Source organism: Phocoena sinus, chromosome 11, assembly GCF_008692025.1.
Source record: "Phocoena sinus isolate mPhoSin1 chromosome 11, mPhoSin1.pri, whole genome shotgun sequence".
Lineage (NCBI taxonomy): Eukaryota > Metazoa > Chordata > Mammalia > Artiodactyla > Phocoenidae > Phocoena > Phocoena sinus.
In genome coordinates, this window is record NC_045773.1 from 63,612,966 (window position 1) to 63,629,458 (window position 16,493).

General features: G+C 56.4%; 1 protein-coding gene across 4 annotated transcripts in view; it reads left to right on the forward strand.

Annotated features, from left to right (window-relative positions):
• Window positions 1-16,493, forward strand: part of SYNGAP1 (synaptic Ras GTPase activating protein 1) — a 31,573-nt gene that overhangs the window by 13,007 nt on the left and 2,073 nt on the right. For 2 of the 4 annotated variants that reach the window (XM_032650043.1, XM_032650041.1), the window contains 13 exons: window positions 1,972-2,125; window positions 2,351-2,449; window positions 3,836-4,462; window positions 4,593-4,737; window positions 4,955-5,099; window positions 6,638-6,874; window positions 7,005-7,206; window positions 7,421-7,599; window positions 8,252-8,293; window positions 8,693-9,767; window positions 10,199-10,372; window positions 11,498-11,709; window positions 12,837-12,927. In XM_032650043.1, coding sequence (XP_032505934.1) covers window positions 1,972-2,125; window positions 2,351-2,449; window positions 3,836-4,462; window positions 4,593-4,737; window positions 4,955-5,099; window positions 6,638-6,874; window positions 7,005-7,206; window positions 7,421-7,599; window positions 8,252-8,293; window positions 8,693-9,767; window positions 10,199-10,372; window positions 11,498-11,709; window positions 12,837-12,927 — 3,382 coding nt within the window. Of the gene's footprint in view, window positions 1-1,971; window positions 2,126-2,350; window positions 2,450-3,835; window positions 4,463-4,592; window positions 4,738-4,954; window positions 5,100-6,637; window positions 6,875-7,004; window positions 7,207-7,420; window positions 7,600-8,251; window positions 8,294-8,692; window positions 9,768-10,198; window positions 10,373-11,497; window positions 11,710-12,836; window positions 13,263-13,791; window positions 16,481-16,493 lie in introns of those variants that run through there. The other 2 variants (XM_032650039.1, XM_032650040.1) reach the window with 2 other exon arrangements.

Below are 16,493 nucleotides of genomic sequence, written 5' to 3' on the forward strand. Positions count from 1 at the left end.
CCAGGTAGAGGGTATGAGAAAAGGGTGGTAGGGTGGGGTGGGGCTGGCAGGTATTATGGAGGAGAGAAGGTGCAGCGTAGAGCGTGACAGAGAAGGGGAGGTGGCACGGGTATGCAGGTCAACAGACTGGGGAGGGGAGGTTGGAGGGTTAATCCATGGACTGAAGCCTGAGGAAGAAGCCCGCAGAGAAGTCCAGAGGGCACTGTCTCCGAGGCTGGGCTTGAAGGAAATCTTGTTTGCTCCTGTGGTCTGCTCTTTGGGGTCCCTCTTTGGGTTTCCCCCTCACCCAGTCCACCCCCCCCCCGCCCCAGGGAGAACCCTGTCCTTCCTTTCCCCCCATGTCTGGCCGCCCCCGGGATGGGGCAGGTAGGGGAGGTTGGGATAGGTGAGTCACACCTTCCCCTCCCCCTTCCCATGTCACCGGAGCTGGATTTGGGGAGGGGGGGTGTGAGGGCCTGGTATTCCTGGCCGCGGGGGCGGGGGGCCGGGGGAGCGTCGTGCTGACGGCAACAGAGCCCAAGATGACGGGGCTGCTATAAATAGCTCCATGGAGGCTCCCACACCCGAGCTCCCCCTCCCGCTTCCCTACTGCTCTCTACTCTTCATCCCCTAGCCGGCTGCGAGCAAACTGTCCTGTGGTCCCGGCCTCCACTCCCCTCAGTTCCTTTCACCTTCTGCCTTCCCTGTGGTCCCAGCCTCCACTCCCCTCAGTGCCTTTCACCTTCTGTCTTCCCTGTGGTCCCGGCCTCCACTCCCCTCAGTGCCTTTCACCTTCTGCCTTCCCTGTGGTCCCAGCCTCCACTCCCCTCAGTGCCTTTCACCTTCTGCCCTCCTGCACTGATTTTCCCAAGTTCGTCCCCACCCCACCCCCCCACCCCATCCCCCACCTCTGTTCCCACATCCAGCTCTCCAGTGGCCTCTCCTCATCTTCTCCCATCCTGTCTTTCTGCACACACCTTTCCCTCCTCCTTTTCTCCTTCTCGCCCTATCTGTTCTTCCCCAGTCCCCATTTTCAGTCCCTTATCTCCATTGTCACTCTTCTGCCCAAAATCCTCCTTCTATTTCTTATGATTTTCCCTCACTCTTTCCCATGATTCTGCTAAAACTTGTCCTCGTAGCTCGTTCATTTTTGGATTTATTAAGTGCTTTTTAGGCACTACCTGTGTTCCAAGGCCCAGACCAGCATCTTTGAACTTCTGCTTCTTTCTTTTTAAAATTTATTTATTTTAGGCTGCATTGGATCCCCGTTGCAGTGCGCGGGCTTTCTCTAGTTGCGGAGAGTGGGGGCTGCTCTTCATTGCGGTGTGCCAACTTCTCATTGCGGTGGCTTCTCTTGTTGCGGAGCACAGGCTCTAGAGCGCAGGCTCAGTAGTTGTGGCACATGGACTCAGTACTTGTGGCTCACGGGCTCTAGAGTGCAGGCTCAGTAGTTGTGGCACACAGGCTTAGTTGCTCCGCAGCATGTGGGATCTTCCCGGACCAGGGCTTGAACCCGTGTCCCCTGCATTGGCAGGCGGATTCTTAACCACTGCACCACCAGGGAAGCCCCTGTACTTCTGGTTCTTTACTCCCACCTTTTCCCCCTTATACTGAAGCTGTGGTTTTGACGGGGGAGGTGTCACATAGAAGTCCCACCTAGAAGTGTCCAAGGCCCACCTGTTCTTTTTTTTTTCTTCCATGGTCCCTTTCTGGGTTGAGATATTTCTAGGTGTCCCCAGTCCTCACAACCCCTTAGGTGGTGGGCTGAGGGGAGGGGATTTCTTAAAGGGTTCTCATTTCTCTCACATCCTTCATGTCCTTCCCCGGGGATAGGCTGGGTTTCTTTCTGTCCGTGTCTGTGTCCATGTGGGAAGTGGGTTTAGGAGCCCCTTTCCCCAAGTCTCCATCCTAGAGCCAGGTTGGCGATGCAAGCCTGTGAGTGTGTAAGCAGAGTGGGGCCCTGATTCTCCCTCCTGGACCCCCGCCTGCCAGGGCCCGGCTGATGCAGAGCTTTAAGGAGTCGCACTCCCACGAGTCCTTGCTGAGTCCTAGCAGTGCGGCTGAGGCCTTGGAGCTCAACCTGGATGAAGATTCCATTATCAAGCCAGTGCACAGCTCCATCCTGGGCCAGGAGTTCTGTTTTGAGGTACTGGGTGTAGGGGGCTGGGGAGGGCCAAAGGGCAGGGGTCACGGAGGGGGAGGGCAGAGAGTCCTGGAGAAAGCGGCAGAGGTGGGGACATCAAGGAAACAGAAGCCTCTGGGGCTGAGAGAAAGGAGGATAGGCTGGGGAGGAAGAGATGGTGATGGACTCTCAGTCCTTGGGAGTCATCACCCCTCTAGAGCCCCAGCTGACCTCCACACCCCTCTCTAGGTAACAACATCATCAGGAACAAAATGTTTTGCCTGTCGTTCTGCGGCCGAAAGGGACAAATGGATCGAGAATCTACAGCGGGCAGTAAAACCCAACAAGGTATTGGGAGTACAGGGTACACAGACAGCATGGGCAAGGCAAAGGTCAAGCTGCAGGGGAAACTGGGGGCCTAGGGGAGAAGAGGACCAAGGAGGAGGGGACCCCCATTTTCCTCTGAGTCCTGCATTTCTTTTTCCTTTCTTTCTACCTTATGATGTTTCCCTACCATAGAAATCATAGACTTATGGAACTGATGGGGCTCTGGAAGTCCTCTGGTGCATCTTCCCTGCAAGCAGGGATGTCCCACTAATACCCTGACAGGTGGGCGCCCGGCCCCAGCTTGCAGTGTTTCTGCAGGACACATAGATTTGTCAGGTAGATGAGTCTTTAGACCTTGGTTTCCTCTCTGTATGACTGGTAGGAATGGGGTTGAACTACATAATCTATAAGGTCCCTTTGGCTCAAAAATTCTGAGTTTGTGTTCTTCCCAGGAGGAATGCTCCCAGTTCCGTGAGCTGTTCTCTGTTTCCCAGTTTCCAGTGAGCTCACAGTCCTCGTGGCCTCCTCTGTGGGAACCTTGTTTGTCAATGTCCTTCTGAAAAACTAGACCCAAGATGTTGGATGTGATCTGCCCCATGCAGAGTACAAACACCAGGCTCTTTTCACACTGCAGCATCCCCTGAGCCTCACTGGTCATTGTCATTCTCCAGGCCCTTTTCACACTAACTGTATAGTCTCACCTGCTGCAATTATGCATATTTTGCAATTATTTTCCGATTGTTTTTAAAGGACTCCTCAGTTATACTGTTCAAATTCCACCTTAATATTTTGGGTTTATTATTCTAGCTTTCAAAATCTTTTCTCAGTACGAATTCTGTCGTCTGATGTATGAGCTCCCTCTGTATCAGTTTCCTGTGGCTGCTGTAACAAGTTACCACTCTCTGGACTGCTTAACACAACAGAAATTTATTCTCTGACAGTTCAGGAGATTGGAAGTCAAAAATCAAGGTGTCAGCAGGGCCTTGCTCCCTCAGAAGCTCTAGGAAGAATCCTCCCTTGTCTCTTCATACCTTCTGGTGGTTGCTGGCAGTCTCAGGCATCCCTTGACTTCTTGCTGCATCTGTGCACTTTCTGCCTTCATCTTCATATCGTCATCTCCCCTCCTGTGTCTCTGGTCTCCAAATCTCCCTCTCCATATAGACCCCAGTCATTGGATTTAGGGTCCACCCTCATCCAGTACAACCATGTCTTAAGTGATTATAGTCACTTAATGTGACTATAAAATATGAATTCTGGGGTGACACGGTTTAATCCCGCACACGCCTTCTCAGCCCTGCGATTGCTGGTGTCGGAGACTATCTGGCTTTTTCACCGTCTCTCCTCTTTTGGTGTCTCTGTCTCTCTGTCCCTTCCCCTTCATCTGCCGCGCCCGCCCTACCCTGGCAGGACAACAGCCGCCGGGTGGACAACGTGTTGAAGTTGTGGATCATAGAGGCGCGGGAACTGCCCCCCAAGAAGCGGTACTATTGCGAGCTCTGCCTGGATGATATGCTGTATGCACGCACCACCTCCAAGCCCCGCTCGGCCTCGGGGGACACTGTCTTCTGGGGCGAGCACTTCGAGTTCAACAACCTGCCAGCCGTCCGGGCCCTGCGGCTGCACCTGTACCGTGACTCAGACAAAAAGCGCAAGAAGGACAAGGCAGGCTATGTCGGCCTGGTGACTGTGCCTGTGGCCACCCTGGCTGGGCGCCACTTCACAGAGCAGTGGTACCCCGTGACCCTGCCAACAGGCAGTGGGGGCTCTGGGGGTATGGGGGGCTCGGGAGGGGGAGGGGGCTCAGGGGGTGGCTCAGGGGGCAAGGGCAAAGGAGGTTGCCCGGCTGTGCGGCTGAAAGCGCGTTACCAGACAATGAGCATCCTGCCCATGGAGCTGTATAAGGAGTTTGCAGAGTACGTCACCAACCATTATCGGATGCTGTGTGCGGTGTTGGAACCCGCCCTGAATGTCAAGGGCAAGGAGGAGGTCGCCAGCGCACTGGTTCACATCCTGCAGAGTACGGGCAAGGCCAAGGTGAGTACTGGGCCCTCAGGACAAGGTGACCTGGGAGTGCACACTCATGGGGATAGTAAGGGTAGGGCACATCTGTCTTCATCAGCTTGGGTTGGACAGAGGCTGACCCTTGGCTTTTCCTGGCCCCCAGGACTTCCTTTCAGACATGGCCATGTCCGAGGTGGACCGGTTCATGGAACGGGAGCACCTCATATTCCGCGAGAACACGCTCGCCACTAAAGCCATAGAAGAGTACATGAGACTGATTGGTCAGAAATACCTCAAGGATGCCATCGGTATGGCCTACCCACAGGTGTTCTTCCTAAACCTGCCAGATGCCCACCCCAGCCCTAAATGTAGCTACTCCAGACCCCAAGTCCACCCTGCCTCAGCTTGATGCTTCTGGGCCCAGAGTCCCCTCCAACCTGATTCCAAGATTCCCCAAACCCTGGCAGCCCCTGTCCCTGCCCTTCGAAAGTGTGACCGCCCTCCACTGTGCCCCCATCTCCACAGGGGAATTCATCCGTGCTCTGTATGAATCTGAGGAGAACTGTGAGGTGGACCCCATCAAGTGCACGGCGTCCAGTCTGGCAGAGCACCAGGCCAACCTGCGGATGTGCTGTGAGTTGGCCCTGTGCAAGGTGGTCAACTCCCATTGGTGAGACTGGGAACCCTGGGTTGGGGGGACAGGGTTGGGGGAGTCGTGTGTTCATCTGTTCATCCATCTGTCCATCTTCAAAGAGGACTGAGAACCAGTTATGGGCAAAGCATTGTACTTGGTGCTGTAGAGCAGACAGAGAGCCATGAGGCTTGGCCCCTGCCCTCAGAGGACCTGCACCAGAATGAGTAGGGACAGATTAGATACACAGAAAGCCACAGAACGGTACAGTATGTGTTAAGTTCCAAATGAAGGTACCCCCTCCCCACGCCTCTGCAATGCAACATAAGGTCAGAGAAGGCAGATCTTTGACTGAGATAAGCAGGGAAGGCTTCGTGGAGGAGGTGCCCCCATGGCTGTGCTTGGAAGACTAGGTCAGGTTCTGATGTATAGATACGGTGGGCTGAGAAGACGTTTCGGGAGAAGGCCGTGGAACAGGCCCACGCGTGAAGGTGAGAGGTCCTGGGACAGCAGGCAGAGGTAGTTTAGTGGAGTGTGTGGCTCACAGTGGAGAGTGATGGGAGACGTGTCTGGACATGGCGAGGAGAGTTAGAATCTGAAGGCCTCCGCTGCCCGGTAAAGGAGTTGGAGCTCATTGGCAGGTCGTGGGATGCCAAGCAGTATCATGATTGAGAAGGTTAATTCTTAAATGGAGGTGGGTGTGGCAGGTGGCTAGAGTAGGGAGAATGAAGTCCAGGCTAGTTGGGGATTGTTGTTAATGGTTCAGGCATGGAAATCATAGCCTGAGTCAGGATGGTAGCAGGAAAAGTAGAAAGGGGCTACTGTAAGGACCCTCTGCGGAAAGGATCACCAGGAGTCACTGGGTAATTGGAAAGGAGGGGGCATGTCTGTGGGGAGCAAGGACGACTCCCAAGGCCATGAGGCTGGTGGTTGGGAGACAGGTGGCCTCACTGACAGAACTGGGGAGTCAGGAGGGGGAGCCCAGTGGAGGTTGGAGATGTGGGGGGCGATGCTGAGCTCACTTTACACCAGTTAGAGTTTAAGGTGTCAATGGGACATTGAAGAGGAGGACCAGGGAGGTGGGAAGAGTGAGCTCTGAGCCATTCCAGGGACTGGGGATCATGCCTGGGACACCTCCATCCCCATTTCCCTGGAATCCAGAAGAGTTGGGGGGTCCGAGCTCCCTGTACCTCGAGTGACCCTCCATCTCTCTCCCATCTCTGTCTCTCCCTGGTGTCTTTCTTCTCCTCCTCTCCTTGTCTCTCTCACACTTGCCCCTGTCTCTCTCCCGCGTGTCCCTCTCCCCTCACCTCCTCTCCCCTCCATTCTCTCTCCCTACCTTGTCTGTCCCCTCTGTCCCCTCTGCCATAGCCCTCTTCCTCCAGCAGCCTCCTGTCCTCCTCCTGCGCTCCCGCCCTCCCTCCCTTCCTGTCGCTCTCACCTCTGTGAGGGTTCCACACCCTCACCTCCTTCCACCCCCCTCAGCATGTTCCGTGGAAGCTGAGGGTCTCTGGGGCTCAGTCCCGGTCTCTCTCTTTCTCTCTCTCTCTCTCTGTCTCCCCACCCCGTCCCCTCAGCGTGTTCCCGAGGGAGCTGAAGGAGGTGTTTGCGTCTTGGCGGCTGCGCTGCGCAGAGAGGGGCCGGGAGGACATCGCAGACCGGCTGATCAGCGCCTCGCTCTTCCTGCGCTTCCTCTGCCCGGCCATCATGTCACCCAGTCTCTTTGGGCTCATGCAGGAGTACCCAGATGAGCAGACCTCGCGAACCCTCACCCTCATCGCCAAGGTCATCCAGAACCTGGCCAACTTTTCCAAGTGAGGGAAGCCTCAGGCTGGGTGTCAGACGGGGCTGGAGTGGGCAGGAAGGGTCTCCCGAGTCCCTAGAGACAGGCGTGGGTTGGAGGCCTTCTGGGTGTGACCTGTACCTTCTGGATGCTTTGGCCAGGTTTACCTCAAAGGAGGACTTTCTGGGCTTCATGAACGAGTTTTTGGAGCTGGAGTGGGGTTCCATGCAGCAGTTCCTGTACGAGATCTCCAACCTGGACACACTGACCAATAGCAGTAGCTTTGAGGGTTACATCGACCTGGGCCGAGAGCTCTCCACGCTGCATGCCCTGCTCTGGGAGGTGCTGCCCCAGCTCAGCAAGGTGAGCATAGGCCCCTTGGCCCGTCCTCAGGTCACCAGAGGCTCCTGTGGCCCGGAGACCACCCCCTGCGCAGATTCTTCCCCCCTCCTGTTCCCAGACATGTCACTGCCACTTCCAATGCCACTTCCTCAGCTCAGACTCCTTCTACCTGAATTCTCTGAGGTTCCCTTAAAGCTGGGCTGTTAGCCCGCAGGTAATAGCCTCCCCATTCCAGGAAGCCCTTCTGAAGCTGGGCCCACTGCCCCGGCTCCTCAACGACATCAGCACAGCTCTGAGGAACCCCAACATCCAACGGCAGCCAAGCCGTCAGAGCGAGCGGCCCCGGCCTCAGCCTGTGGTGCTGCGGGGCCCTTCGGCCGAGATGCAGGGCTACGTGATGCGGGACCTCAACAGGTGAGCACCCAGGACCCCAGGCCTGTGCCCTAGGCGCCCTTATGTTTCTGTCCTGGATACACTCCACTGGGCCCCATGTGCCTTTCTCGAGGGCTTGAAAGAAAGGAAAGAGAAGCGTTTTCTCAGAGAAAACGGTAAGGAGACAGGTCCAGTCAGTAGTTAGCTGCAAGCCAGAGGGAGCAAGGAATGTAGAGCCCCCCAAAACATGCTGAGATTCCACCAGCTCCAGCCTGGCATAAGCCTAGGAGGTCCCTCTCCCTGCTCAGAGCTGGTGTTCAGCCTGTACACTTGGACCAGCCACCTGGTGTCAGAACATTCAGATAGCTCTGTATTAGTTGGTAAAGCAGCACCATCCCCAGCCCCGCCACCAGGACCCCTCAGACCTTGCCCCGATTCAGCACTACAGCAGTAGCCCCTGGACCCCACCCCGCAGAGCCTCCCCACCACAGCCTCCAGGCTGGGAGGCGCACAGAGCCGCAGCTGCCGCTCGTTGTTTTGATGACCATCCTGCTCATTCCTCTGCCCGCATCTCTCCCTCCATGATACCATACCCATCCCACCATCCCCGCCTCTCCTTCCACACATCCCCAACTTCCACCTGCCTCTCTCCTTCTCTCTGTCTGTGCTCGTCCCTCTTCCCATCTCTCTCCAGCTCCATCGACCTTCAGTCCTTCATGGCTCGAGGCCTCAACAGGTGAGGGGCTCTCCCCTCCCCCGCCCTCTCCTCTCCTGTCTGCTCCCCCACCAACCCCGACTCCAGTGGCCATCACCTCCCTCCGCTCCTCTTCTCCTCCATGCGCCCTCATCTCCTCCACATCTGCCCAGACCTGCCCCTCATGCCTCCTCCTGCTGCCCCATCTCCCCTTCTCCAGGCCTCCCTCCCTTCCCGGAGGGGCCCTGTCCCATCCTATTTCCTTCGCATCCCCTCCCATCCCCCCAGCCTGCCTGCCCTCTCCCGAGCTGCAAACGTCAGCTCTCAGCCCTTCCCTGCGGGTCCCACTCTTCACCCCAGGCCTATGCTGGACCACAGAGGCTCTACTGCTAGTAGCCTGGGTCTTACCTCCCACTCGTGTGCCCGCTTCCCTTCCTGCAGCTCTATGGACATGGCTCGCCTCCCCTCCCCAACCAAGGAAAAGCCCCCCCCACCGCCGCCTGGTGGGGGGAAAGACCTGTTCTATGTCAGCCGCCCACCCCTGGCCCGGTCCTCACCTGCGTACTGCACGAGCAGCTCGGACATCACAGAACCAGAGCAGAAGATGCTGAGTGTCAACAAGAGCGTCTCCATGCTGGACCTGCAGGGTGACGGGCCCGGTGGCCGCCTCAACAGCAGCAGTGTGTCCAACCTGGCAGCCGTAGGGGACCTGCTGCACTCGAGCCAGGCCTCCCTGACTGCGGCGTTGGGGCTGCGGCCCGCACCTGCTGGCCGCCTCTCCCAGGGGAGCGGCTCATCCATCACGGCGGCCGGCATGCGTCTCAGCCAGATGGGCGTCACCACGGACGGTGTCCCTGCCCAGCAACTGCGCATACCCCTCTCCTTCCAGAATCCTCTCTTCCACATGGCTGCTGATGGGCCAGGCCCCCCAGGGGGCCACGGAGGGGGTGGAGGCCACGGTCCACCCTCCTCCCATCACCACCATCACCACCATCACCACCACCGAGGTGGAGAGCCCCCAGGGGACACCTTCGCCCCATTCCATGGCTATAGCAAGAGCGAAGACCTCTCCTCAGGGGTCCCCAAGCCCCCCGCTGCTTCCATCCTCCACAGCCACAGCTACAGTGATGAGTTTGGACCCTCTGGCACTGACTTCACCCGTCGGCAGCTCTCACTCCAGGACAACCTGCAGCACATGCTGTCTCCTCCCCAGATCACCATTGGTCCCCAGAGGCCCGTTCCCCCAGGGCCTGGAGGTGGGAGCGGCGGTGGGGGCAGCGGCGGGGGTGGCGGGGGCCAGCCGCCTCCGTTGCAGAGGGGCAAGTCTCAGCAGTTGACAGTCAGCGCTGCCCAGAAACCCCGGCCGTCCAGCGGGAACCTGTTGCAGTCGCCGGAGCCAAGTTATGGCCCTGCTCGTCCGCGGCAGCAGAGCCTCAGCAAAGAGGGCAGCATTGGGGGCAGCGGGGGCAGCGGCGGCGGAGGGGGTGGGGGGCTCAAGCCCTCCATCACCAAGCAGGTAGGTGGGGGTGGGAGGAAGGCCGGAGGGGTGAAGAGCAGGGAGGGAAGAAGGAAACGGGTTGGGGGGTGGTAGAACAGAGACTGTGGTTTGAAGTTACAATTTTCTCACTTCCTTTCATTCATTAAACAAATGTTCATAGAGGGCTTGCTTTGCGCCACGTGCTGTTCTAGGCACTGTGCACTTGGCAGTGAACGACAGACAAAACTCCCTGCCCTCATGGGGCTCCTGAGGGGAGATATGATGAATAACTAATACAGCTTTCACGAGGTGATGGGTGCTAGTGCAGGGGACAGGCTGGGGACTCTCATCTAGTGCGGGGGACAGAAAGGGGACTCTCGTCTCTTTGGGCAGTGCTCCGTCCCTCTAAAAGCACTCCGCCTCCTCCCACCTTCCCTCTCTCCTTCTGCCCCTACCTCGCCCCGTCCCAGCATTCTCAGACGCCATCCACACTGAACCCCACGATGCCAGCCTCCGAGCGAACGGTGGCCTGGGTCTCCAACATGCCTCATCTGTCAGCTGACATCGAGAGCGCCCACATCGAGCGGGAAGAGTACAAGCTCAAGGAATACTCGAAGTCCATGGACGAGAGCCGGCTGGATAGGGTACGCAGGGCCCTCCCTGCCCCAAACCCCGTCTTACCCTTTACCCACAGGGCAGGCTTCTAGTCCCTTCCAAGGGCAACATCTGTGGTCAGGTAGTTACGATGAAAAAGAAAGGACAAAGACCCGATGTCTTCTCCTGAGAAGCCCTCAGTCTGTCAGGGGAGGCCAGATACAGTCCATTGAAAAACCCATTTCAACTCTGTTATTTTGGGTTACACACATCATAGACTGTCTGGGGAAAAGCATGCTCTATATTAGGCTGTCTCTGTGTTCTTCCCCGGGGAGAACATGTTGAAGCCCTGGCTCCTGTGACTTCTCAGGAAAGGGGAAGGTACTTCACTAGCAGTGGGAGCTGTACGTTGGGCGAGGGGCAGAGTGGTCATACCAGGACCCGTGCATGGCTTACCCAGTCACTGTTCCGTGGACATCGGTGACAGAGGGTTGGTGGTTAGGGGGAGGGTGGTTTGTATTGGCCCACGTGTGGAAAGACTGTCCAGACTCTCAGCTGGTGGTGGTCCCGAGCAAAGGTCAGCAGGAGCTCTGGCCTTCACACACTTAGCAGAAAGTTTCTTGGGAGCCGTTGCTGCGAGGACCCTGAAGAAGAGGGTAGCTACAGGGTTAGATTATATATACAGAATACATGACTGCAACTTGGGGAAGCAGAGAGGCTTTTGGGGAGAAGTGGTCTCTGAGCAAAGGAAAATGTTGGGATTGATGTAGATAGACTTGAGCTAAAAGAATATCTTCAGGCCTTATAATAAATTATTTCCAGCACCATTTAACAAGCTGAGGCCAAAATGCATTCCACGTGTGTCCGTGAGTCTGTCCAGGCTCCTGTGTGGGTCCTCCTGTGTCCAGATGCACATGTGAGGGCATGTGTGTACCTCTAGGGTGGGGGAGTCCACCATTTTGCTCCATCTTGAGGGAGCCTCAGCCCCACGGAAGGGCCTTCTTAAAGGCCAGTTGCGTGTGTATGTATGACCAACAGGCAGAGAAGGGCTGGAGGAGGCTGGTGGGGTGTCCCTCACCACATGGCGGCTGTGCTTGGCAGGCAGGGGTACAGGCTGGGTGGTGGGGTCAGGCACAGCCCCCCTCACAGTGCGGGGTCGTGTGCCCGGCGGGCAGGTGAAGGAGTATGAGGAGGAGATCCACTCACTGAAGGAGCGGCTACACATGTCCAACCGGAAGCTGGAAGAGTATGAGCGGAGGCTGCTGTCCCAGGAAGAACAGACCAGCAAAATCCTGATGCAGTATCAGGCCCGGCTGGAACAGAGCGAGAAGAGGCTAAGGCAGCAGCAGGCAGAGAAGGACTCACAGATCAAGAGCATCATTGGCAGGTGAGGGGCGGCCCGGGGAGGAGTGGCAAAGGAGAGCCTGAGGCTGAAGAGGGCCAGCGAGCTCCCCCCAGCCCCCAACCACCATCCCCCATCCCCCAACTCAGGACACCAGGAGGAAAGCCCACTACCCTCCTCCCAGGGTTGTCACCCACTCCGTCATCACCAGATGGAGAGAAACCTCCCGCTTAGTGCATTAAATGTCCCTTTACTAAACCCTGATCTCTCTCCTAGTAGAGTAACTTCTGAAGCCCATGGAAAATGTACCTCTTACTGTCCAACCATCTCTCTCTGTCTGGACCTGGCCTAGCCTGGGACTCCCCACTGGTTATTCTCAACTCAGCCTGTAATGTTCACCCCAAATCTAAGCAGGGGTCCCTTGGCCATAGTAGCCCCTGACCGTCCCATCCTGGGCCCACCCTCCTCTGCAGCCGTGGAAAGGTATTCCATCAGAAAGTAAATGACGCTTGTTATAGCCTGTGCTCTGTCAAGCCCTGGGCTCCAAGGAGGTGCCTCAACAAGGGGATCAGTTAGCTTGAGAACTGGTTAGGACCCCCACTCCAACCAGAGCCAGCTCCATTTCCACGCATTCTAAATGTATTTTTGAGTAAGATTAATTAGAAGAAAAAGGTTTGACTGGAAACCTTTTTGAAAACCACTGCTTTGATATCCTTTATGAGAAGTTACCTTGAGAATCTTCACAGAAGGCAAGGAGAGTCCGGGAATGATGATTGCAGAGACCCCTCTTGGGCGAGGGGTGTCTAGGGGCTGCCCTGGAGATGGCCTAGTTTCGGTGAGGTGGGGTGGGGGATGGAGAAGCCAGGTCTTCAGCCACAGGGTGGACGGCACAGTCCTGAGTGGGAGCACAGAGGGCCGGGGTGCCTGGTGGTAGGTAGGGGGTCTCTGAGGCACAGAAACGCGTACTTAGCAGGGAGATGCGAGCGTCCCTGAAAGGAAGGTGAATGACAGGGCGTCTTTTGGAGTCAGAACAATGGAGGGATTCTGAGCGCGGGGGAGAAGGATGCCCAAGGCTTTTCCAGAGAGCTGTGGGGTTCCCCGGGATCGTGAGCTCCCCAGGCAGGCTCCGCGCCCGTGCCCGCCACTAACCCCACTGAAGCCCGTCCCTTCAGGCTGATGCTGGTGGAGGAGGAGCTGCGCCGGGAGCACCCCGCCATGGCTGAGCCGCTGCCCGAACCCAAGAAGAGGCTGCTCGACGCTCAGGTGGAAATTACAATGTCATTTATCTTCTCCGTGTCCCATCCCCATCCATCCCACTGTCCTTCGTGCAGTCACTGCACCAGCCACCCCAGCCCCATCGCCATCCGTCTCTCCCATTGTTCTCCGTTTGTCCACTGGCTGCTCCTGGCAGCCCCCAAGCGACCCCATTTTCATCCCATTGTCTGTGCCTTTGTCACTCCCAGCAGTGTCAGCCCCCCTCCCCTGCCGTGCCACCCCACCCTGCCTTTCCCACTTCTGTTTGCGTTTCAGGACCTTCTACCAGAACCTCAGACCCCACCAAGTTCCTGGACCCCTGCCCCTGCTGGGCCCACCCCTGTGTGAGTCAGGGAGTTTGGCCTCCTCTGAGCTCCTCTCGGGACAGGAGGGCCAGAGGCTGCAGTTTGCTAGAACAGAGCCCAGGGCAGTAGGAGTGCTAGTGTCCCCAGGCTCCGGCTGGTGCCCTGGGGACTTGGGGTACTCGTCACCGCTGTTCTCTGGGCCCCGCAATCCCCATCACTCCTTGACAGCCGCCACTGGGCCTCCTCTTCCCGACTCCTCAGATCCTGAAAGCCCCCTGTCCTGTAGGCTCTCCCTTCCTTCCCTCAGTGTTGAAGGCTTAGCTGCCTTCTTTGGCCTGCCTCTCCCTGTGGTCCTCACTCCTGACTGGCCTCTCCAGCTCCTGGCTGCTCTCCCTCTCTCTCACCAGCCAACCTTTAGGACCTCCCTCCTGCCCCCTTAACCCCTCGTTCTCCCCCAATTCTGCTCACTTCCCACCCATGCTCCTCTTTCCTCTGCTCTGACCTCCAGGCTTCCCCCCCAGCACCACCAAGGCTCCTGACCCCATGACCCCACTCTCTCCCCCTGCAGCTCCTCATCAGGTAATTCTCCTGGTTCCGCTTTGACCACGGGCGGAGGACACAGGGGGAGGTGACTCCGGACCACTGCAGGTTGGTCGTGAAGCCCACTCCCTTCTGACTCTCCGGAGCCTCTCCCCTGCTCACTGCTGCCCCCCACACCCGAGGACCTCTACAGGCCCGATCCTCTGGACACCTCCTGCACAGACCTGTCTCCCCAGGCATTGTCCCAAGAGCACTTCCTGCCGCCTCCCAGAACTGTTCAGCGATACCTGACCAGTACCAAGCACCTTACCCTAGATGGCCCGCACATCCGCCAGATCACACTCCCCTTCCTACACACCTCCCCGCGGCCTCCTCCTGACTCTCAGTCCTCCTCCTCTACCTCCCCAGTGTATGTCTGTCACCCCCCATTTCACCAAAGCGTCCTTGGGGGTTGGGATGTTGGGGTCAGGGTTTGTTAAAGGGGTGGTGGTGATGCTGGGTTGGGGGCCCCTGGCTAAAGGGGCTGTGCTGGCTGCAGCAGGTAGGCTGGGGTTTCCTCTTCCTTCTCCCACACCTTGGTTCTGTAGAGAGCCCTCCTTCCTCCCACCCCTCACCTGTTTCTCTCTCTTTCTCCTTTCTTACATCTGTGAGGTAGAAGGCATCTGGGGTTCCTATTCAACCCTATTGGGTGGGAATTAAGAGTGGGTAATTAATTAAGGGAGACTTTGGGGTGCTGGGAAAGGATGCTGTTCAGATGTCGGGACAGTAAGGGTGAGTGGAGCAAGGAGGAGCGAGAAAGGAACCTTGACAGATGTTAGGATGTGGACTGGTGCATGTGGCATTGGGAGTTGGAAGTGGGGGGAGGTGTCCTCCTAATTAAGATCGTGGGCTCTGTAGCCATGTTGATTCCAGGCAGAGATGCCAGAACCAGCAGATTAAATAACCTCTCGTCAGTGCTCACAGCCCTGGGCTGCTAATGCCACTCACTCCCCCTCTCCCGCCACCCAGTGGCCTTGCTGGACACAGAATCCTACCTGAAAAGCCAGTAAATGGGAACCAGTCAGCCACTGACATCACTTCTGAGATGCTTTATTTTCTGCGGGATTGATCTGCAGTGGGCAGTGTCTCCTCACACTGTAATTTTAACTCTCTGCCTGCCCGGCCTCTCTGTCAAAGTAGTTGGTGAGTTAAAAACAGATGCTGCAAGGCACCAGGGGACCTCACCATTTAAAGGACTCCTGTGGTGAATTCTTTTGTAAAATGAATAATGGCACCCTAATTTATCTCCTTTCTAAATTTGGGTCCATGGGGGTGTTGGGGGCATGCCTGTGTGCTGTTGCCAGCAGACAAGCGGAGGGAAGGGAATCTGAGGTTTCCTTCCCCTGCTCTCCTGCCACACTCAGGATACCCTACCATACAGGATTTCCTCTCTTGCTGGCTGTGGAAAGTGTGGGAGAGGCAAGCTAAGAGGGTGGCTTTGCTTAAATCTTGGGTTTGGGTGACCTTCTGAGAGATGAGGAGAGGTGACCTGGGAGCCTCTGCTTGGAGTGTTTTTATATCTTTTAGAGATTCTGTCAGACACAGCTAGGTTGCCAGGATTCAATGCCCTATGGTCCAGGAAATAATTTGGACACATTCTCTAAACCCCTTTCAGGTATTGGTCCCTCTGCAACTCAGCCATTAACATAAAAATTAATTATGTGCCTGTATTTTTAAAAGCCTAAGCAAGCAACCCAAAGTGTAGAACACATGGCTTTCTTCTCCTCTCCCAGCAGAGGAACAGAAGCCAGAGCTGAGGGGAGGAGCCAGGAGTTGGTCCAGGAGGGGTAGGAAGGGGTAGAATAGGACCAGGGGTGGGAGTAGGGTTTGGTACCCCTCACCCTCTAACTGGGAGCCCAGGGTGAGGGAATGAAAGGAGCGTGGGGGTGGAAAGGAATGAAGCCCTTCTGTTTCCTGGGGATGCAGAGCTTGGGGCATGCTGCGTCTCTGCAGAAGCTCCTAGTCCTTTCCTTCCTGCCGTTATTGTGAGCGAGAGGCGGCCCCTCCCACAGTGTTTTCTCCTTCCCACATCACTTCCCTGAATCCCCTTCCTTTCCCCCCAGTACAGTTAAACCTCTCTAATTTGGAATGTTATATTTGAGAAGCTGGCCACTGTGAATAAGTGACAAAACTGAATGACAGTGTCTATTTAATGAAATGCATGTCTTCATACTATATACAGTAAGTAGAACTCAATGAACGAGGCTTTCCCACTTGAGGCCCTCAGGGAGCATGTGTTAATGAGTAGATAGGATTGAAAAGTCTGTTTTCTGGTATAGGTTAAATATTCCCTCCCACATACACGTTTCCACTATTAATTTTGCTTAGCACACCCTTTCTTCACAGATAAAGGAAAACTCAAGCCCAGTTTTTGTTCAAATTATGAAAAAAAATCCCAAATCCATGGGGGTTTGGATTAATGAGGTTTTGCTGTACTGCTTCCCCTTGTTCCCTCTACACAAAGTTCCCACCTCTGATTGGGGGTGGCCTGGGAGGGGGGGCACTGGGCAGGGGAAGATGCAAGGGTTAGGCTGGGGGTGAGATAGGAAACTTACTTCTTGTGAACTGGGTTCCTGATGCGACTCCCTGGGTTGAAGGCCCCGGTTAGGAGTCAGGGGTGAGATTCTCTTCTCCCTGATCCCAGAAGATGTAACTTCTCCTACAGGTGAGAAACAAAGGAGGAGGATGCGG